This window comes from Branchiostoma lanceolatum, chromosome 15, assembly GCF_035083965.1.
Source record: "Branchiostoma lanceolatum isolate klBraLanc5 chromosome 15, klBraLanc5.hap2, whole genome shotgun sequence".
NCBI lineage: Eukaryota > Metazoa > Chordata > Leptocardii > Amphioxiformes > Branchiostomatidae > Branchiostoma > Branchiostoma lanceolatum.
Window position 1 is genome coordinate 15676807 of NC_089736.1, and position 22953 is coordinate 15699759.

Below are 22953 nucleotides of genomic sequence, written 5' to 3' on the forward strand. Positions count from 1 at the left end.
GATGCAAGCCTGGATTCCATTAAGTTCAGATCGTCAACAAAGGCCCACGACGGGGAACGTACAATGTCCGGTAGGTTATTGACGTGAACGATAAACACAATGGGTCCGAGCTTGGTGCCCTGCGCCAAACCGCAGGTGAGATGTTTTGTATGGGACAACGCCCTCTGTACCTAGTCCTCTGACTCCTGCCTTCGTTGAAGTTAGAAATCCACGGGATGATTTCTGGTCGGACACCCTGCTCCAGTAAGTGCTTTATCGCGACTGTGTGATCGACTAAGTCGAACGCCTTACTAAAATCGGTTAAAATCCATGTGCTGCAAGTCCCCCGCTTATCAGCAGACTTGTAGAGCTGATTTGCCAGGTTTACTAAACAATGAGTGGTCGACCGACCCTTCAGGCATCCGAATTGACTTGGCGATATTGTGTGTTTAATGTCCTGAAGAACCCAGGAGGCAATAAACCCCTCACACACCTTAGCGACGAGGGAGGTTAAGGACACCGGCCGGAGCTGGTCAAGGCACGGTGGACGAGTCTTTGGCAGAGGAACTACGATCGCCTCTTTCCATTGCTATGGTACTATTCCTTCACGCAGGGAGCTGTTAAGAATGTCGGTGAGAGGTATGTAATTTTTCTTTGGGCCAGTATTTCAAATCCATTATTTTTTGGACCAAATAATCTGAAGCATATTCATTTACAAATTGTCCATTATACATTGAATGTGTAAAAACCTAAACGATGTGTAAACGATATTTACTCTTAAAAAGGAATCTTACTTTCTACCACGGCATTCTAAAGTGGTGGAGACGTTCTGAATAGATTAAATCTGAATAAGATTAATAATTCACATCACTTGACCTCATAAATGACGGAATGACGTCAGTTTTCTTGTTTCCTTTTTTTTTCTCTTTTTGCAATACCCTGCATCATATATAATATAAAAACACAAAAATTTCGTTATATCTATAATTCTTTTGCAGAGGTGGACCCCAAATGGCTTCCAATCAATAAAATTTAGACGTCCACTGTTTGACATTACAAAAGTCCAGTGTAACGGCATGGAAAGTTTCATTCCCGGGCCAAACCTTTCTTCGGTCATCTCGCCATGTCTCGTGCAAAGAGAAGGATTTTTCGGAGAAATCACGCAAAGAGAGAGAAAAATGGCGAGGTAAGAGTGCGTAGATATCCTGAATCGCATCCCTCAAGGCTGGGATACAAATATGTTACTATTTTTCACATCTTTCATTCGGGCAAGACCTTGATGTTTAATGACGCAGCAATATTTGACCAAACATAGGGATGGAGATATGGGGGTAGGTGGACAAGGATTTGTAACATTAAAAGTTCAACATTGACTTCCAGATAACATTATCAAGTTAGAAGTAGAACATATTTGGTCCCGCAGAGTTTCGGATTTCCCAACTATCAATCGCAGGCTGAAAAGAACATCGCAGCAGCTCGAGTTTCGGAGCAAGGATTGAGGAAGAACGTTACTCGGTCGGTGAGCTTAAATATGAATTACAAATAGTATGTACTCTTGTTCGCGCGTGTGTGTGTATGCATGTTTGTTTGAGTGTGTGTGTATGTGTACGTATGGGAGTGTGTGTATGTATATATATGTGGTTATATATATATATATATATATATATATATATATATACATATATATATATATATAAGAAAAGTGAGAACCGTGCCGATGAGCAAAAAGGAAAGAAGTTTTGAACCGTGCCGAGGAGCAAGAAGGGAAAGAAGAAGAGACACGTGCCGAGGTGACAGTTTTGTAAGGGTTGACAACTACCCAGCACCCATTAGAAAGTACAAGAAGTTTTGGGGCTATTGGTTGTAACACTGACAGTATATGGGTGGAACGCTTACAGTTACTAGATTTAGTTCACAGTTGAAAGTTTTTGGAACACCTACGACCATCTTTCTTTGTCGTCTAATCTGTCACAAGGATCCGGGTACTGCCTCTTTAAAACAAGAATTAGACCTAGTTACGAAGACCACACAAACTCAGAAGGGGGGAAATGGGTTATCCGATATCGTCGCAGTGATATAAGAAATAACCTAATGAGAAAACACTGGCTCTTTGCGTAATTGATGATTGGGAACGAATCCGACACAATTTATTCGGGAGGATGGAATGATAGCTATTTGAGTAGTGGGGGGAAATTGAACTCTGGACCTCACATACCAATCAGCTGACAATCCAGTACAGCACTTCAGAAGAACTCTAAAGTCTGACCTGCCATGATTCAAGAGAATACGGTGCTACACACACACGGCAAAACAGAACGTTAGCACTGTATAGTTGGTATTTTGCCAAGTTGCAGTTTAGCTCTTTCACTGTTTAGGCTGTATACGAGGCTTGAGGATAGAAAACGAAAGAACTGCTGTGATGTGAAATGTTTTGTATTTCTCGGAAGGAACAAATTGAATATTTTGCACAATAAATACATCTACATATACACAGAGAACGTTTGGTAGTTTCACCATACAAATACAAATACCATTAAGTGTACATCAGTACATGTACTGGTACATTGTGAGAGTAATTACAGAAATCTGAGTGTTATAAAATACCTTCATGTGATGCTTTTTTTTTAGTGTAGTGTACATAATATTTCACAGTTGTGTGATGGTGCATAATCTTATATTACGGAACCAATATATCAGGTCCTATGATCGTAACTTAGACACACAATATCCCGTTTGTTACTCTATCAATGGTATTGTACAATTTTCTTATAAAATAAATTAAATGTATATCTATTAATTTGCCTCTCTTTGTCAACAATATATATGTCACATGTTTGAGTATTCCTATCATGGAAGGCATTGGATGTTAAATTTCCGCTTCCCAAAAATAATTTTCAGACTACTCTTCTTTATGTAACTGACAAAACTGCTGCTTGACGATCTAAGGGTCAGGCGAGGCATCTATCTCCAGGACGAAGTCAACGTCTTGACTTTGACTGGTAAGCATTTCATCAAGTATGGTCAAATATCTTAAAGCATGTTGCATAATATATTGTACACAATACAGCAATGAGCTGTCATTTGCAGTCAAAACTAATTACCTTCTTCATTTGTGATAAAATATTTGTACATGTCTTTTGATGTCTAATTCGGTACATTTCAATATTTTGATTTTGATATTTTTCCATTTTTCCATTTCTTTTCTTTAACTTGAATAGAATTGTGATGTGATGTGTTAAAAATAATTTCTCTCATCAACAGGTTCACAGAAAACGGGTCCGCCGCCACAGCCACTGCCCCCTTCTGAGCCGAAATGAGCGCTCTCTGGATATCGATGCCCTCCCCTGGCTACGCGTCCAGCTGGACAGGCCCTTTCATTTGGGGAAGGGAATGTCTCTGGCCATATTGGTACACCGGACAACGAGGAGTCGCTCCTGCCTACCTCGGTGGCTTACCCACTGGTAACATTATTTTGGACATGGCCGCAAGGGGAATGCATTCAGCATTCCTCACTTCCGAGGGAGAATTGCTCACCTGTTGGCTCAGTGGTGATGGGGAACTTCTACGGCCCACCTCAGAGGAAAAGGACTGCCTCCGATTGACCTCCGCGTCTCTCATTTCGCCCGGGCTGGCAGTGACTGAGGTGTTTTTTGGCGCGAGTTTCACTGTCATCCGAGACACCTTCGACCTCATCTTCTTGGCGGTCAATTGAGGGTAATAAGTCTGTGATGGCGTTTCTTTGCATTTTATTTTTCACATGCAATACTATGTAGATATAGTTATGTTTACCTTCACAGAAGTAAACATATTGTTTTTGCTACGTTTCCTCTTCCTCTTCTTCGTCTTCTCCGCACAAGTAAAAAACATTAATATCTCCAAAACTAGAGCTTGGAATATCTTGAAATCCAGCAAGCTGGTAGGCATGCACATACGACACTGCACCATGGTCGTTTTGTCCCATATAGATGCAAAAAAATTGTTTTATGCGGCAAAAACTGTTGAAAAAACTAGCATTTTAAGCACTAAATGGAACTTTAGAATCTCAATAGAATGCCAAACGAAGTTTGGAAGGCTGTTCGAAATAGGATCCGTGGCCGCGGGGTGAATGGAACACGCTGCCGAACTCGTAGAACACAACGTTCCACGGCCGCTGGCGGGGTCACCCGCGGTCATACTATACTGGTCTGTAAACCAGCGCCATCAAAGCTCGGCTTCACAACGATTCAACGTTAAAAACCACTCATGACACAGGGATGGCGGTATTAAATGCAAGTGTTAAGCGCATACCCGACGATGCCGTACCTCGATTATATTGTAAAATAGCGCGACTTGAGGAATTTCTCCTGACCCGGAAGTAAAGTTCGGCACGCATCAAAACGCCAATAAAGCACGTATATCATACTAAGGAGTTTACACACCAACATTGCGTAAATTGAGTGACTGACATCCCAGAAACTGAAAACAACTTTTTTGTAAAAACTGCGTTTTATGCCGTACCTCGATTATATTGTAAAATAGCGCGACTTCAGGAATTTCTCCTGACCCAGAAGTAAAGTTCGGCACGCATCAAAACGCCAATAAAGCACGTATATCATACTAAGGAGTTTACGTGTACCAACGTTGCGTAAATTGAGTGACTGACATCCCAGAAACTGAAAACAACTTTTTTGGAAAAACTGAGTTTTGTGCGGGTAATCGGTATGAAATTATCTAAAATTGTTTTTTTACCTTGTCTGCCCTGGCAAAAAGAAATGGTTACTTCGGGAAGAAACCATTTTCTCAGTAGAGATGTGTAATTATGTTTCTTTGAATTTTTTAACAAAAGCAGTGCCCTGTCACCAAATGGTCGGTCAAGTAATATGAATAGATATATACACAAATAGTAAGACTACAAGAGACTATACCTGTCGAATCAACATGTGTGCTTACGTACGTTTTGATAAATGAATTATTCATGTTCACCTGCGATCCCTCGAAGAAATCAAATGGTTATGTCCGATTCAAATTCAGGCCGTTACTTCCGGCTTGAACAATTTGCGTCACATCAAGTCTCTTGATTATTTCATTCATATTTCAATCTTCTATATCTATAGAAATACAAGCAGATATATTTTTACGATTACGAATAGGGTTGTGTAGAGGATATTGTTCGTAATCTAAGAGATCAAGACAAGAACGCCTGTGGTCGACTGGGATTATGGCTGCCGCCGCAGAAACACCTAAACTTCCTCAGGTTGTCGTTTTCTCGGACTCGATATGTAAGTATCTTGAACAACAGTCTTCTTTTCGTGATGCACCACCTTTTTCGTTCATCTTACATGCCAATCGTGGTGCCAAAATTGTCGACGTCGCTGCAGATGTGATCCGTTTCAATGTTGTTGTACCTACGTTGGTATTTATTCATGTCGGTACGAACAATCTGTGCATGATGCGATCTCTACAGGAAGACATTGAAGACTATGATCGACTGATTACCATTGCTATGTCTCGATTTCCTTCATGTTTGGTTGTGATGTCCAGCATTCTGCCACGATTAGATCGTAAAGATTTGGACGACAGACGGATCGTCTTAAACACGCAGTTAGCTGCTCTGTGTTCCACCCGTGGTGTTGTCTACTGTGATAATGGTGACAATATAAAAAGGTCAATGTTGGCCATTGATGCTTTGCATCTTAGTCGCCGTGGAAACATCATGTTTGCTGAACATGTATTCCGCCATTTGAGCTATTATTTGCAGGTGGAGTAGGGATTACTACTCAAGCTGTTGGTCCTTCAAAACATACACAGCAGCTGCTACACAGCAACAGAAAATACGGTAAGTTTGCACAATCTACAACATTGGGCTGTTCCAAAAAATAGTTGAAAAGGGGTGGGGGTGGAAGAGGCTGGATTGGAAGGGGGGTAGGGTTTAAGCATCTGGATTAGGAACCAGGGAGTGTTTGTGCAATTTTGGATTAGGAACTAGGGGGGTGGGGGGGGGGGGGGGGGGTGGGAGCAATTTTTGACCCGGAACTAGGGTCAGTTGGGCCATTTTGGATTAGGAACTGGGTTTGGTTGACCACTTTCTGGATTGGTAGGGACAAAACCCGATTTTGTACCTCTTCCACCCCCCCCCCCCTCCACAACTTTTTTTTTGGAGCAGCCCATTGCTTAGGCCATGATTTAGAGCTGCATACCTAAACTCATGTTCTGGTTCGATCCAGATTCAAGCCCAAGGGTTCACATGAAACTGTGGCCATATGTAAACTTACATGTTGACATAAACTGATAAAGCTGACATAAAATTTTGAAAATATACATGCAAAATCATGCAAAAGCTCAGTCATAATCAAAAAAGCAGCAATGTTTGAGTTTTTTCTGTGCAGATTTCATGATCTATGGATGATTTGAGATGGTTTAGAAGAAAAATAAGACTATAAGTGAGAAATTCTATTTTGCAAGTCCGGACTTGGTTCCTGACGTTTATTTTTTTTGGACTTGAACCTTAACATTTTTACAAGTCGAGTTTAGGTCTGGAGTTCAGGTACGCAGCACTAGCCATGATTATTTGTTTATGTGACTTGAAATTTACAGCATGTATAATTTCATTTTGCAATTGCTTTTTACGATTTACAATACCGCCAAAAACATATTTTGTGTGGAAACAGAAGAAAATTTTTGCACATCATTCTAGTGGTCGACTCTGAGGCTTACTTTGACCTGGTTTTCTGGACTCAACTTGACTCACCTCAAGACCATACTTAAGTTGCTCAGCAAGGGGTCATTTTTTTGGGGGTGGGGGGCTGAGAAGTTGGACTTAGTTGCATTTACTTGTATATTAGTGGTCGACTATGTGGCTTACTCAGTTACTATGACCTGGTTTTCTGGACTCAACATGACTCACCACAAGACCATACTAAAATCGCTCAGCAAGGGGTCATTTTGGGGGGGGGGGAGAAGTTGGACTTAAGTCACGTTAACTTGTATGTAAATCCGCAGCGTTGACTTGGAGTCTATGCCCGGTGAGTTATATGCAATGCTCAGGTCAGGGGTCATTGAAAAATTAGTGAAGGCACTTGTTGCAAATTTGTTTTATTTACCATAAGTTGTTTTCAGAATGTCAAATGAATATAATTTTTTTTGCAATCTGTGTTGCAAGTTGGTCATGATTGAAATCGAGACAATATTAACAATAACTCAAAGGAGAAACACTTCTCTGACTCGCAACGAGCACTTAGGTGAACCCCAGTATGTCAACTGCGGGAAGCTCTCCCTCGCGAAAGAAGCGGCGACTCGGCGGCAAGACATTAGAGGACGATTGGATTGAAGTGTCAAATGAACATACCTTCTAACATAGGCTAGGTTTGATGATAGCTTAGCCATGAGATGTTTAATGTGAATAAATAAAAGAAACTTGTTGGAATTTTCTGCCTGGTGTCTTATGTCTATCCAAGGTGAAATCACAGAAAAATGAAACTACATATGCTCCAGCCTTTTGATATCTGTTTTGAACTCCTTGAGTAACTTATGGTGCCTTTCTACAACAGCTTGACAGACGGCATACGCCTTACTGATTTCTAATCTGAGTGCTTTTTGAACAAATGATATGGTAGAACTAAGAGTGCTACGTTGGTACTTTCTTTACAGTGAAGTAAGATCAACTCAGACATGTACACCTTCGCAATGGCAATAATTTTTAATTGCGACACTTGTTCATATTGTGCTATTGGCCCAATTTATACACAAATATCCATGCACACTCTGAGATCACTAAGCCAAATTGCCACTCAAGTGCGGTCTGTTGACACACAGGGCAGTGAAGTGACTTGAAATGTCCAACCGCAGTGTGATGACTGCAATATTGTCAATAACAATAACAACAACTAAACTAATGGTTCCGAAGTTACGAGGTGGCAATAAGAGGTAACGGCCGGTCCGGAAGGAGGGCCGCAACAGTCCCGTAATGACGCCCATCTAGCTCAAATGGGATCGCATCATCTCTAGATTCCATCTGCAAAATATATTTTCAGGCATAGCGGCATCGCCAGGTGACTGGAATTTGACAAACGAACGTGTCTAGATGTCCTCCCGGCTGCCAAATGGATAAACTCAACTCTACTTAAAAGTAGAAGGTGAAGGAGGGGCCCCACCCTCCTCCACCATGCCCTCCTCCACCACCGCGCCCTCCTCCACCACCGCGCCCTCCTCCACCACCGCGCCCTCCTCCACCACCGCGCCGCCCTCCTCCACCACCGCGCCGCCCTCCTCCACCGCGTCGTTTCCTGTAGGAGAAAGGAGGATAGAAGATGTTCTTGTCAGTGGACTCACTAAAAATAGATTAGTAATTAGGTGCTTGAATAGTGTGTCCTCCTTTACGGTAAACATAAAAATTTCAAATACAGCACATGTTACAAAGAAAAGTATGTACATATATTCAGAATACAGATGGTTGCACTTACTTGGGCACACTTGGGCACTCCCTCTGGTAGTGCCCAACCCCATTGCAGGCCCAGCAAAGGCTGCAAAAGCGATAAAGAAGAAACATCAGATAAAGCAACATGTATTTTTTGTGGTGATGTGAGATATCCATCGACAATTGCCTTCTTTAAATTGACATTTAGAAGCAAACTAAATCATCTTTATAATAATATTATTATTGTGATAACATCCTATCCCTTGTGATGACAGACACAAACTTACTCTTCGTTTTCTTCGTCAAAGTGACGCTTTCCTCTGCTTACAGGCAGGCAGTTTGAAAAGGAAAAATATGAACATGTGAGCGTAAAAAGTATGCTAATGCTGTAAATGCATTTAAGTCTGTGTGGTTTTTATTTCGCGATAGGAAGAGAATGGAGTGTTTGCGTTGGTTTTAAGATAACGGTTGAAACAATAGTAGCGCTACAGTCATAGATGGGCAAAAGTTTGCTGTTGCTTTAAGTTTGTGTGGAGGAGGTCACTGAAAAGCGCAAACATAAAACCACCGCGAATATTTCTGCATTTACAGTATTCACATGTAATGAAAAGTCAAAATATGAATCAGGTGTATTGAATCTACGTGGGTTGTTTTAATGCAGCATAATAAGATACATTTAATACTTACGGTTCTGTTTCCTTCAGCCACTGGCTTCTGTGGTGCATGAAAAGAGTTTGAACCATAAGAATTCTGAAGACGTCCCAACATTTCATTGATTTCATTTCATTATATGATGGTACAATGACTGAGTATTTGTATGTAAGTTAAATATGTGGAAAAGACCATACTCACTTTGGACGAGTCGGAGGCGTACGCGTATAGCTAGGTGTGTTGTTGACACTGCAATTTCCATTCAGGGAAGCACGTGGAAGATATATGGGTATAGCATAAGTTATTTTCTTACCGACATGCTGTCTGTCTCAATAATGCAATATCTTCAAATTGCAAGTCAGAGCAATTGAAAAAAACAAAAAAAAGCCAGTAGAACAGTGTCCTAGCCACAGGATTCGAACCCGCACCGAAACGCGAGTATTTGTATGTAAGTTAAATATGTGGAAAAGACCATACTCACTTTGGACGAGTCGGAGGCGTACGCGTATAGCTAGGTGTGTTGTTGACACTGCAATTTCCATTCAGGGAAGCACATGGAAGATATATGGGTATAGCATAAGTTATTTTCTTACCGACATGCTGTCTGTCTCAATAATGCAATATCTTCAAATTGCAAGTCAGAGCAATTGAAAAAAACAAAAAAAAGCCAGTAGAACAGTGTCCTAGCCACAGGATTCGAACCCGCACCGAAACGCGAGTATTTGTATGTAAGTTAAATACTGTATGTGGAAAAGACCATACTCACCTCAGACGAGTCGGAGGCGTACGCGTATAGCTAGGTGTGTTGTTGACACTGCAATTTCCATTCAGGGAAGCACATGGAAGATATATGGGTATAGCATAAGTTATTTTCTTACCGACATGCTGTCTGTCTCAATAATGCAATATCTTCAAATTGCAAGTCAGAGCAATTGAAAAAACAAAAAAAAGCCAGTAGAACAGTGTCCTAGCCACAGGATTCGAACCCGCACCGAAACGCGAGTATTTGTATGTAAGTTAAATATGTGGAAAAGACCATACTCACTTTGGAGGATCTTTGTCCTCACTGCAATTTCCATTCAGGGAAGCACATGGAAGATATGGGTATAGCATAAGTTTATTTTCTTACCGACATGCTGTCTGTCTCAATAATGCAATATCTTCAAATTGCAAGTCAAAACAAAGTCCCAACCTTTTCAGATAGTGTCAGCCATAATTGTAGCCATACAGTGCGGTTTGGAAATGAAATTTATGTTTGTGCAAATAACTGCGCACTGATATATTTTTAGCTTACTTGATGGTGCAATATAACCTTGGGCGCCAGGGAGAGCTGCTTTACGGACTGAATCTTTGGCGGAGCCAAAAGTATTCGAGGTTATAGCCTCATATTCTACATATTTGCTCAATTCAAAAAGTATAGGTCACACACCAATACAATGGCAACAAGTTTGATATTCAGGGTTGTGGTATCTTGCGATGAAATTTGAAGTTGAAAGTCAATTTTGAATAATGAGTCGTGACTGAACTAAACTGCAACATTTCATACATCAATACAGTTGAAAGGGGAAGTCAACCAAGGGTAACATTAGTGTATCTAGACAAATGTAATGAATACATACTCGTCGCTGTTGCCCAGAATCTTGTCCTCCTCCTCCGTTTCCATCTTTTCCGTCCTGTCATTCATGTTGAGCTCTACGTTTCAGGACACAAACAATATGTAATTTGTAACGTTACAAGTTGACCTTTCATCAATGTCAGGAATTGCTTGGGGAACACGAAAACGCTACCGCGGCTGAATATTATTACACATTTGCAAAGGACGTCGTATAGCAATGGCTTGCACCAGCTCCGTTACTGGTACTGTAGGGAAAAGATAAAGGGGAAAAGATAAAGGGAAAAAGAATCAGCTGAATGTGTATGAAAACCCACCTTGCATATACTGCTCCACTACAACATAGTTCACTTCGTGCGTCGCCATGCAAAAGTGTCGTTTTTTGGCGCGAAGATTTGATGAGCAGAGTGTCCAAGAATCAGGAGATCTGATTGGCTTATGAATACCCGCGTCAGGGCGAGTTAGATTCGTCCAAGTCACGCAAGGGGGTTCCGTGGAGAGACCGATTAGAAAGTTTCTTTTGATTGAAAATGCAAGCTCGCCAAAGTCGGTAAAATGTTGTGTCACAAAAAGACTTGAATAGTAATACATGAACTCGTACAATTTGTATCTGAGAAAAGACTACAATATGTGTGGTTATAGTAATATAACGCCTCCTATAACCCCGGCATTGCAGCGGGATTTCGACTCGACGTGGCTTGTGATTGGCAGAAAAAGCTCACGTCATGGCCTATGCAAATGAGCCTTTTTCTCAGTGGACGTCATATTCTGTCAACGCTTCACTGAATTTTTCGATTTCAAGATTTAACTGAAATATTCACCTCGAATATTCACTTTTCATAGATCCGTCAGATTAATCCGTCTTTACATTTGTCGGAAAGGTTCGTTGCCGAGTATATTTAACCTCCCCCCCCCTCTCTGATTTTTTTAGTCGAGGATATCAGGGAACTTTTTCAGGTACTGAGGTAGGTTCGTTTCTATTTTCCCGCCAAAGTTTAATCGTTTTGGTTGACAGGATAAAATACTTTGTTGGTAACAATGAGGTTCCCTTGCTGTCAGCGTACATGGTTGCAGTTGTAGATTTTCATCCTTCTATTTTTTTCGTTTTCCTATTTTCCCATTGGATTTTGTGGTGACAGGGTAATGAAAAGGTCTAGGCTAAAGGCGCGAAACGGTCGACATACGCCATATTGTATCCATGGGTAACGGGTTGTCTAGCGACGTCAAAACATACGGATACGTAGTCGTTGTTTTGGTCGCATGGCCAAGATGGCGGCAACAGAAGCTTACCGTAACTCGCGGAAACACTGATGCGATTTTATTTTAGGTCATATTAAATAGTCACGATCGGAACCATCGGCCTGTTATCAACGTTCGATGTGGTAGAAGTTGGGCCGACTTTTTTTTAGAATAATTTTTGTATGTTTAGATTTTTATAGTTAATTTTTAGCTGTGATATTTTTCGGATCTGTACAAATTATGCAACGTATTTATTTGAATAAAAGAAACAAGTCTATGAATAAACACAAACACCAAATGTTGAACAGTAATTAGGCCAAGTCTGATTCCCTTATAATGTAGTGCACTCAATGAGATTTGTCGACTTGTCAGGACCATGAAGATACCTTTAATAGCCAGTGATTTGGCCCATGTGACAATAAGAAATTCCGTGCCAAAGGTAGTTAGAAAGAGAATACACGTTTATCAGTGAATGTAGCAGTGAATGAGTGCTGACATTTTCCGTGTCCTGAACCAGGCTTACTTGTTTTCAGGCTGTGGTCGCATTGTGCTTGCCAGTTGAAAGTTCAGAATGGAACCAGACCCAGATCTGAAGGACATCTCCCCACTGTGGAGCAGCTGCTCTTTGTTACAGCACTCCTGCATGGCCTCTGTGTACAGTCACAATGCACTTGCCCAGCTACCCCCTGGTATTCAAGGAAGTGCCGTTCCACTGAACAGTGTGTGGAATACCAAAACCATTTTCCACCTGTGGCAGAAGCCTGGTTCTGCAACGCCATGGCGAATGCCCTTTGAAGGTATAGAATCAGAAGCACTAAATCTAAGAGTAGCTTATGATGATTATGATGTATATGCTATTGTGAGTGGGTTTGAGTCATCAGCAGACATTGAAGTGATGGGTAACAGTTTTGCATATGATGCCAATGATACTGATTTTGAGCCCTGTCTTGATATCCTCCTTCGAGCATGGCCGACCCAGAATCCCATGGATTACATTGTCTCTGTCCTTGCGCAAGAGACAGGCCTTATCATCGATGCTCAGGACATCAAGACTTCGATAGTGGATGTGCATACAGGGGTTAATGATCTTGGTCTGTGTGCACATTATCAGTACAAAGGAGACTTATGGATGATGCCTGATGTGCTAGGATATGCTCAATCAGTGCACAGTTTATGCAATTTCCAGCCGTATTCATGTTATGAGAGGTCTTATGGTACATTACGGCTTCGGTACGAACACCAAAATTTGTTCCCTTCTTGCGTGATGGATGATGACATTGGATGGGGCCTTGGCTACATGTCTGAAGATAACTGAAACATATTAACATGATGAGGCAGAGGAAAAGTGTTCCTATTTTACATGACTCAAATGGAAATATGTATGCACAACTCTGATTAACTTCATATTGAAAATTTACCACAGGTAGGTGACCAGTGGCAACCAGGATGGGGGTCGACCTGGCTACATACAGGGCGAGGATAGGCTGCTTCTGCAATCCTGCACATGGCTCTTTGCGCTGTTGGGCAGAGGCCTCATGTTTGCTGGTGTGGCTTGTCATGTCACAACTAATGCTGAAGCTAGCGGGGGATGTGGAGGAGAATCCTGGACCCAAGGAAAGGTGAAAATCAGAAATCAGCTTTATCCTGTTATCAGAAATCAGCTCTTTATCCTGTTAGAGTACTTTGCAATATATTGGTTCCTATGTTACAAGATGAATCTTGAACATTATCGTTAAGATGAATCTTTTAACATTATTGTTATCAAATATGTTCAGTGATTTGCAATTTGTTGGGATCAGTACAACTTGGATATGGGAACCGATTGTCTCTGTCATGTTGAAAGTGTAGATAAGACTGCCTGTTCAAAAATACATTTTTTTTTTAAATCCCCTGGGTGGTCTTTTGGGGCAATTTTGACTACTGTATCCATGTTAAACATCAATTTAACTTATGTACGATGTTCATTTTAGTACTTGTAGGTTTGAATTGCTTTTGAATGGCAGAAGTCCTCCACAAGATCCAGGGCTTTGAGTTTGTAGATACTTAATTATCACGTTTCTAAATAAGTGTACACTCGTGCATTGCAACCAATGTTATTACCATCTAATTTTTCCATTCTAGGAAGGCATCAAAGGGAAACGAAGGCCAGCAAAGGCAGTGGTCCCCAGATGTGCAGGAGACAGGAGCAAATGCTGGTGGAGGGTTTGTGTTTTCCCCTTTGACTCAGACTGACCAGTTCACATTATCAGGTCAGTTGGGCATTCCTGTTGCAGCGTTGCATGAGTCCCCCTTGCCCCCTGGACAAAATAGCGTTCCCCTAGAGTGTCCATTCAATGTGAAAAGTATTGGGGGATTGGGGAATTGTTTTTTCAATGCAATCTCATATGCAGTGTTTGGAATTGAGGAATACCATCTTGCGCTCAGGTCATTGTTAGTTGCACACATGCAGATACTACCTCATGCTTTTTGCAGGCTTTTCCTTCCTACAGGACTGTCCATGACTGATTACATAGTAACCAGTCAAATGCATTTTGATGGTACATGGGCAACTGATATTGAAATCTACTGCATGGCTTCAATGCTTAGAAGACCTATCTTTGTCTATAGTTACTGTGGTACAAGGGAGGGGTGGAGATGGATGAAATTTTCTCCAACAGGAATCGTAAGAGAGGACACAGATGGTGGGTATAGCTCTGGTATCTATCTTCGGAATACAGATAGAAATCACTATGACATTGTCACAGATGTAATGAGCTTAGAGCAGTCGAGGAATATGTCAAGGTTTCAACACTATCGCCACATGCAAAAAACAAAAGCAGAACAAGCAGAGCAGTTCCTTGCAGCAGACCGCTTGCGGAAGGCCAATCGTTATGCCCATGATGAGGAGTACAAGAAGTGTAAAAAGCTCCAAGCAAATGTTAGATATCAGAGTGATGAGGTCCACAGAAAGAGAAAAAATAGCCAAAAACAGACCAGGTACCAAACTGATGAGAATCACAGGATGGAAAAACTTGAACAACAGCAGAGCAGGTACCAAACTGATGAGAACCACAAGAAGCAGAAAGTTGCACATGAAAAGACAAGGTACCATATTGATGAGAACCACAGGCTGGAAAAACTTGAACAACAACAGACCAGGTACCACACAGATGAGAACCGCAAGAAAGGAAAACTTGAACAACAACAGAGCAGGTACCACACTGATGAGGACCACAGGATGGAGAAACTTGAACAAGATAGGAAAAAGTATCAAAGTGATCCAGAACTAAGAGCAGAAAAAATAGCACAGGTTCAGAATAATAGAAGGCTGGAACATGATTCCATAATTGTGGAGCAAGCTGTTAAAAAGTTCCAGAAGGAATGCAGGGAAGGACTTAAACATGTTTGTACTGTGTGCCATAAGATATTCTTCCGTTCACAAGTCGTGGTGTGTGATCGATCTAAGTTTGATTCTTCAGTTCATGGCTGTCTGACAGGTGAGTATGTTCATAAATGTAACAAAGAGTGCACCAGACAGCCTTGTCCTAAAGTTAAGTCACATGGTAAGGAATGGATTTTTTACACCTGCAAAGGTTACTTGTTGAAAAAGAAAATTCCAGCCCAGGCGCAAACTAACAAGATGAGTCTTCCAGAAATACCACCCCAGTTGAAATGTCTCAATACACTTGAGTCACAGTTAGTAGCTGTGAGAATACCATTCATGAAGGTAACAGCTCTTCCGAAAGGTGGTCAGAAAGGAGTTAATGGTCCTGTAGTGTGTGTTCCAGCAGATGTAAGTAAAACACATGCGGTTCTACCCAGAATGCCTTCAGAGGCGCAGTTTGTCAAAGTGAAGCTAAAGAAGAAGTTAGAGTACAGAGGGCATTACATGTACAGACAAATAAGCCCATTGAAGGTTGACACTGCTCTGCAATATCTTGTAGACAATAACAAACATTACAATGGTGTTTCTGTTGACACTGACTGGGTTGTGCCGTGGACTGAGGAAGGGGGGTTCATCCAACCGGCTATTACTGAAACTGAACATGGTCACGATGACACACAAAATCATACAGATGGCGAGCAGCAGGAAGGGAGTGACATGGTCCGGGCAGCCATAGATGGCATGGAAGACGAGGAGATGGACAACATTCTTGGACAGATCAATGTTGAAAAAGTAACGGAAGAGGCAGCTCTGAATGAAGACGACGATGACGACCAGCTAAGGGGTCTTCCACATGATACATGCCTGCAACCAGTAGACATAGGACAGGACTTCCTTGATCACTATGATGAACACGTACTTTGTGTGGCCCCGGGAGAAGGTAATAGGCCAGTTTTTGTCTTCAAGGAAGTCGGAGGAGAGGCGATGTCTTTCCCGGTACAGTTTCCAACGGGAGAGTATTCTTTCAACGATGACCGCGAGACACGTATAACTGCCAGTCAGTACTTCAAGGCACGCCTTATGGGTGCAGACTCACGGTTTGCGAGCGATGCCAGCTACATATTCTATGCACAATATGTAATAGAAACGCACTTCATACGATCGAATATTTCCATTTCGTTGCGAAAAAGTTCACCAATCACAAGTGACGGGCGTAGAATAGGGGCCCAAATGTTGTCGGACAGAGAGGACGTACAGGCCATTCTAAAGTCAGATGAAGGCTATCGCTTCCTTCAGCCAGTCAGGGGTACTCCACAGTTCTGGGAAAAGACGCTCAATGAATTGTACGCAATGATCAGGCAGATTGGAATTCCCACGTGGTTCGTGACTTTTTCTGCGGCGGACTTGCGATGGCCAGAAGTTTTGGAAGCAATTCGACAAGATCGTGGTACCGTACCAGTGAGTGAGTTGACGTGGGAAGAGCGTTGTGACATTTTGAAGAGTAATCCAGTCACTGCTGCTCGCATGTTTGATCACAGAGTCAAGCTGCTTTTCAAACATCTCATTCAGTCTCAGTCGCAACCCATAGGGGAAGTTGTAGAAACTTTTTCAAGAACTGAATTCCAGGCCCGTGGCAGTCCACACATACATTGCTTGTTGTGGGTGAAAGATGCGCCGAAATTGAACGTAAATTCTGAAGAGGAGATATGTGCCTTTGTGGACAGGTATGTGTGCAGTCAGCTACCCGACTCAGAGGCAGATAAGGAGCTATTTGACATAGTTAGTCAGGTTCAAACGCACCGGAAAGGTCATACAGCATCCTGCAAGAAAGGTGGCAAGGTCTGTAGGTTTGGATTCCCAAAACCTCCCGTGAAGCAGACATTTATGTGCGGCCCTGTGAAACTGCAAGATCTAACTGATGCAGAAATGGCATCCTTCAAAGGAAGAAAGAAGCAAGCCGAAGCAGTCCTTAAAAAATTCTGGGACGTGTTGGACAAGACCAAGGAGCCAAACAAGTGCTCCACGGACGCCATTCTGAAGGAGGCAGATCTCTCGGCCGCAGAGTTCTGTGACGCCTTCAACTTGATGGCAACCAGGAAGCAAGTAGTGCTCAGGCGCGAGCCAAAGGACATGTGGGTGAACAATTACAATCCACATCTACTCCGGGCTTGGAATGGTAACATGGACATCCAATATGTTCTCGATGCCTACAGTTGTGTTAAGTACATTGTATCGTACATTAGCAAAGCAGAAAGGGAAATGGGAAAGCTACTTAAACAGGCCCAGAAAGAGGCTAGGGAAGGGAATCAGGATGTAGTTAATGAAATGAGAAAAGTAGGCAACGCCTACCTTCACCACAGGGAAGTGAGTGCGCAGGAGGCAGTGTATCGAGCCTGTAGCCTGAAGCTAAAGGATTGTTCAAGAGAAGTCATTTTCATACCGACAGATGAGAAAGCTAGTCGCCTGTCTAAACCCTTGGCAGCGATCCAGAACATTGCTAGTGCAGAAAACGGCGAGGAGGAAAGCATCTGGATGCCGAGCATTATGGACCGATACAAGGCGAGACCACTGGAAGAACCCTTCCAAACAATGTGTGCCGCAAAGTTTGTCTCTGAGTATCGTGTGGTTTCCTTTTCGGGGAAGCAACAAGATGGTGAGCAGCCATCTCGAGGCACCAAGAAGTATGTCCTGAATGATAATTTAGGGTCTGTACAAAAGCGCACCAGATCGAACCCTGCTATCATTCGCTTTGCCAAGTTTAATAAGGAAAAAGATCCAGAGCGATTCTACTTGACGTTGCTCAAGTTATACTTGCCGCACTACTCTGACATGCAGTTAAAACCAGAACAGTTTGCAAAGTATGAAGACTTCTACTTGAGTGGCTCTGTTTTATTGTCTGAAAGGACAGGTGTCTTAAATGTCAGGGATATTGTGGAGAATAACAGGTGTCAATTTGAGAAAAATCGTGAAGAACTTGAGGGGGCACGTAAAGAAGTAGAAAACACCAGCGGTGATCTAGATGATGCTTGGGCCCAGATCTTCCCTGTACAGGAACAGGACAGATTTGAGTGTCAAGACGCGCAAGTAAAAGTCCAACTTTTCGATGATGAAGATATTGAGGATGACATCCCTGATCTTGCGATTGTGGACAGGACAGACAAGTCGAAAGAACAAGGCTTCACCCTAGAAAAATGCCAGTTGCAGATCGCTTCAAAAACTGCACTCCCTCTAATGCAGTCGCTCAATCCCATGCAACAAGATGTTTTCTATTTTGTACGGAAGTGGTGTTTGGAAACTGCAGCGGGGAAGCGACCGGAGCCCTTTCATATTTTTGTAACGGGCGGTGCTGGGACCGGAAAGAGCCATCTTATCAAGTGCATATGTTACGAAGCTACGAGAATACTTAAGCAGACACAAGAGAACCCTGACGATATCTCTGTCCTACTTACGGCGCCCACGGGAACGGCCGCTTTCAACATCGGTGGAAGCACTGTCCACCATGCGTTCCACTTGACATTTGGTTCTAAATATCAACCCCTCTCGGAAAAAACACTGAATACAGTGCGCGCACAGTACCAAAGTCTAAAGATTGTGGTCATAGATGAAGTGTCGATGGTTGATAAAAATGTAATGTCCTTCATCGACGGTAGATTGGGCCAACTGACACATGCGCACCCAGATGCAAAGTTTGGAAATGTAAGTATATTGGCAGTTGGCGACATGTACCAACTACCTCCAGTCAAAGGTAAGAGCCTTTGCAGGGATAGAAAAAAAGAGATCATTGACCTCTGGAATCCCATTTTTGAAGTTGTGCAACTAGAGGAGATCATGAGGCAGAAGGATGATGCTGCATTTGCCGAGCTTTTGAACAGGCTTAGGGTAAAGAGAAAGAAAGACAAACTTTCAGATGAAGATGACAAAACTCTGTGTTCAAGGGTGCTCTCTCTTGACTTTGCATCAGATGATTACCCTAAAGATGCCCTTCACATTTTCGGCACCAATGATACTGTTGATCGGCATAATGACAACATGTTGATCCTCCGGTGTTCACCGATTAGACGATACGAGGCCTTTGATTTTTCCAAAGATCTGTGCTCAGGTTCGATTAAAAGGAGAGATTTAGTTGAAGGGGTACGAGACGACCTACTAGATGTGCTCCGAGTCGGAGTTGGTGCTAGGGTCATACTTTGCCGCAATGTCAACGTTGAAGATGGTTTAGTGAATGGTGCATTTGGAACTGTGACTGGAATGAAAGGTGGGGAAGATAATGCCAGTGAAGTTGCAACTGTTTATGTGCTATTTGATAACCCAAGGGTAGGTGCTGAGGAAAGGCAAAAGAGTGCTGTTCCCAAGGAGATACCTGTCAACTCAGTGCCAGTGCGTCAGATCGAGAGCACCTTGAAAAAAATTCGCAATGTTACACGTCACCAAATCCCGTTGAAGCTAGCCTGGGCATGTACGACACACAAAGTGCAGGGCATGACTGTTCCTAAAGCGGTTGTCTCCATGAAAAAGGCTTTCGCATCAGGTATGTCGTATGTGGCATTAAGTAGGGTTTGTTCAATAGGTGGGCTCTACATTACCGACTACAAGCAGGACTCTATCTACTGTGATGAGCAAGTAGAGGAGGCGGTCAAAAGTATGAGGCACTTACAGTTTAGATGTGACCCGTTCATAAATATTGATGACAGATCTGAAAGCAATAGGGTCCTAAATATTGTCCACCACAATACTGAAGGCCTGGTAGGCCACTTTAAAAGTCTGAAATCCACCTGTCTGCTCAAAGCTGATATAATATGCTTGACTGAGACATGGCTATCTGGTGATGTGCAGTCTTCTCAGGTGCAGCTAGAAAACTTTACTGTGTTTCGTCAAGACAGGAGACGTGTTTGTGAGGCAGACTCTATGACAACAAGTTCCCCTCATGGAGGAGTGGCAGTTTATGTCCGTGATGGGTACAGATGTTCTGAAATACCTATTCCAAGTGACATACGCCTTGAATGTGTGGTTATGCGTATGTCTGCTGAGGGAGTGGAAATTCTCATTGTACCTATTTACAGGCCACCCAATGTGAAAAAAGATGTATTCATATGCAATTTAGAGAAATTGATGCAGCACCTGGCCACGGTGAAACGAAATACTACAATCTTTCTTGGGGACTTTAACGAGAACTTGATTTCAGGGGAAGACAACAAAAAGATTCTGAATTTCTTTGTGACAAAGGATTTCGAACAGTTGGTGGAAGATCCTACAACCATGAAAGGAACCCTTATTGACCATGTTTACATTTCACCAGTGCCATCAAATGTAAGCTGTGGGGTCATACAGACATTTTACAGTTACCATGATGCTGTGTATTGTTCGCTGTATCAGTGATGCTGCAATAACCTGTGAAAAGGCGATGGAATAGAAAAAAATTCCTTCCTTTGTTATCATAATGAGGATATGCACCAGCTCTGCCCTTGCCAACCGTATTAGGTGGGCAAGGGAGAGGAGGCATTACCCGCTCCGCCTACGGGGGTTCCTGGTGCAAAAAAAAAGGATAGTCGCCAGTCTGGCCTTGCATACTCTGATTGGTCAAACTCAATGTTGAACAAACAGGGTATGCGAGGGGGAGGGTCATATATACCCGCTCCGCCCTTGCCAACCACTAACCTCAGTGGTTGGTAAGGGGGTTCCTTGCGAAACAGGAACCCCCTTACCAAGAAACCATTGAGGTTTGGAGTTTGTAAGGGGGTTCCTGGCGACATAAGGATCATCACCAGCTCTGGTCTTGGTAATCCTGTTTGGTCAAAGCTGAACAAACAGGGTATGCAAGGGGGAGGGGACATGAACGATGAAGTCGTACCCACTCCGCCCTTGCCAACCCCTAACCTCAGTGGTTGGTAAGGGGGTTCCTGGTGAAACAGGAACCCCCTTACCCACCCCTAAGGTTAGGGGTGGGTAAGGGGGTTCCTGGTGTTACAAAGGAAGGAAAAAGAGCTCTCCCCTGTGATTGTGGTTGAGGAAGGAAAAATAGCTCTCCCTGTGATTGGGATAGAGGAAATGAAAAAAGAAGAAAAAAACGGAATGCACAAGGATAACAATAGGTAGTCACTTTTAAACAATGATCTAATCTCTTCTTTTTTTTCCCTTTCTTTTAGGAGACCATTCTTCTGTTCGAAGAGCACCTTAAAGTACCTTGGAAAATATATCAGGCGGTTTTTTTTCTTAACTTTTTCTTTATATTATAGATTCTATATTTGTAATCTTGTATCTTGATCTTATGTAATATATCTTTTTCACTCTTATTGTCATGTTTCAACTCATTTTTCCTTTTGAAAGCATGAAATTCCATATTTAGAGTTCTCCACCACTGCATCATTGTCAGTAACCATAATTTTCCTTTTCTTTTAAGTGGTTAAGCAGTCAGAAGATCATGCTCAAGCAGTCTGAACATACAGCAGGTATGCTTGTGCTAATATAACAAGGAAATAAAAATAGAATTGTTTTCTGTTAAAACACCAGTAAACATGTGTTTTAGATCTAGAGAAAAGGTGATGTCAAGTGTAAGTTGTTGGGTCAACAGCAAAGGGTGCACATGATGTTGATTGTTTCTTAAACTTCAAAGAGACTGATTAACCTATGATTTTTATCCTGAATGCTTCTTTTCCTCAAACCTCACTCCTGTTTCTGTCCTCCAGATGGGACCCATCTAGAGAAGAGAGGCAGAACGTGGTCCATGTCTCCATGAGAAACTGCATGGGGAGGTCCCAGCAAGCTGCAGCTGCGCAGAAGGACACCAGCTTTGCAAATTTTGATAACAATTATTAAGCTTCAGATTGTTTGGCTCACATAGTTAAGACTCAAAGTGTATATTATTTCAGCTTGCATATTTTTTGTACTTCCATTTTTCTTGTATTTACAGTTTTTGTATTTGCATTTTTGTATGTACTAAAAAGTAATAAGATTGTGAGAGAAGACAAAATGTAAGATTTCAAAAATTGTTTGATTAAACCTGTCAAGAAGATTCAAAGTGTACATGACTTGTGCTTGTATCTCTCCTCTTAATTACATTGATGGTGAGAGTGAGAGTGTGTGCTGAGTGAATCATTTGACATTCATCCTTGTTGGGGCTAAGAACATTCAAACTATTCAATGAATGGCACTCCAGTAGTATCTTTATGAAAGTCTTGCAATATGAGCAAAGGCAAAATATTCTCTTACCCATCCCTCCAAAGTACCTTTGTAGAAGTATGAATGGCAGGCTAGACTATGCGAAGGTAAACATTTTGCATTTGCCCGCAAATGTTGCCTCTCTAGTTAGTATCTGTTTCTCCCACTTTTGTGCAGGACAGCATTTGGTGGAGGTCCCCTTGTTGCAGAATATGTTTACTTTGCCTTAAGCTTAGAAAGCTATAACATGTCTTATGTTCACTCAATCACATTTGATTCAGCGTGAAAGGTAGGTAGGGGTTGAGACTATCTGATAATCATTTCAAGAAAAAGTTCCAATTGCAGAAACAAAGTTACTTTACCTCCCGATTTTCGTCATCTAAAAATTGGATGATTCTATCAAAGACTCTGATTGTATTTGTAGAATTTAGACGGTTATCTCTTCGCCAATCGCGAATAGTTCATTAATAACCCTCCAGGTGTCACAGGCCATTTACAACGGCTCAATACCTGTTGGAAATTCAAAAAAAGTGTGTTTTTTGTCTTGATTAATGTTAGAAA

At 42.1% G+C, this 22953-nt stretch overlaps 2 protein-coding genes across 16 annotated transcripts; one reads left to right on the forward strand and one right to left on the reverse strand.

Moving 5' to 3' along the window:
- The first annotated feature begins 4754 nt into the window (after positions 1-4754).
- On the forward strand, positions 4755-22246 carry LOC136421180 (uncharacterized). 9 transcript variants are annotated; one of them, XM_066408348.1, is made up of 6 exons: positions 4755-5794; positions 13297-13492; positions 13995-14075; positions 14481-14554; positions 21381-21683; positions 21921-22246. In XM_066408348.1, the coding sequence occupies exons 2-5, from the start codon at positions 13320-13322 to the stop codon at positions 21410-21412; spliced, it is 360 nt and encodes a 119-aa protein (XP_066264445.1). In that variant the 5' UTR covers positions 4755-5794; positions 13297-13319; the 3' UTR covers positions 21413-21683; positions 21921-22246. The 9 variants fall into 9 exon arrangements, 5 of the variants coding, with proteins under 5 accessions (XP_066264445.1, XP_066264446.1, XP_066264444.1 ...); XM_066408349.1 differs by lacking the exon at positions 14481-14554 and having other exon boundaries at positions 4948-5794; positions 13995-14122; XM_066408347.1 differs by having other exon boundaries at positions 4976-5794; positions 14481-21683.
- LOC136421187 (uncharacterized) lies at positions 7640-11301 on the reverse strand. Of its 7 annotated transcripts, none has more exons than XM_066408357.1 (10): positions 10952-11301; positions 10642-10714; positions 10068-10088; positions 9789-9836; positions 9504-9551; positions 9224-9271; positions 9059-9085; positions 8659-8691; positions 8418-8477; positions 7640-8240 (listed from the first exon to the last, which is right to left on the reverse strand). In XM_066408357.1, exons 1-10 carry the CDS (start codon positions 11223-11225, stop codon positions 8078-8080), a joined length of 795 nt encoding a protein of 264 aa, XP_066264454.1. In that variant the 5' UTR covers positions 11226-11301; the 3' UTR covers positions 7640-8077. The 7 variants fall into 7 exon arrangements, with proteins under 7 accessions (XP_066264454.1, XP_066264453.1, XP_066264457.1 ...); XM_066408356.1 differs by having other exon boundaries at positions 8659-8694; XM_066408360.1 differs by lacking the exon at positions 9504-9551.
- Positions 22247-22953: the final 707 nt, after the last annotated feature.

Coding starts and splice junctions, on each gene's coding strand:
- LOC136421187 (XM_066408356.1), bottom strand. CDS start 11,225: ATGTATTACTATTCAAGTCTTTTTGTGACACAACATTTTACCGACTTT. Junction 10,715..10,951: donor AGTGGAGCAGTATATGCAAG/GTGGGTTTTCAT, acceptor CCTGAAACGTAG/AGCTCAACATGAATGACAGG. Junction 9,552..9,788: donor ACGCCTCCGACTCGTCTGAG/GTGAGTATGGTC, acceptor TGGAAATTGCAG/TGTCAACAACACACCTAGCT.
- LOC136421180 (XM_066408345.1), top strand. CDS start 13,320: ATGGGGGTCGACCTGGCTACATACAGGGCGAGGATAGGCTGCTTCTGC. Junction 13,493..13,994: donor AATCCTGGACCCAAGGAAAG/GTGAAAATCAGA, acceptor TTTCCATTCTAG/GAAGGCATCAAAGGGAAACG.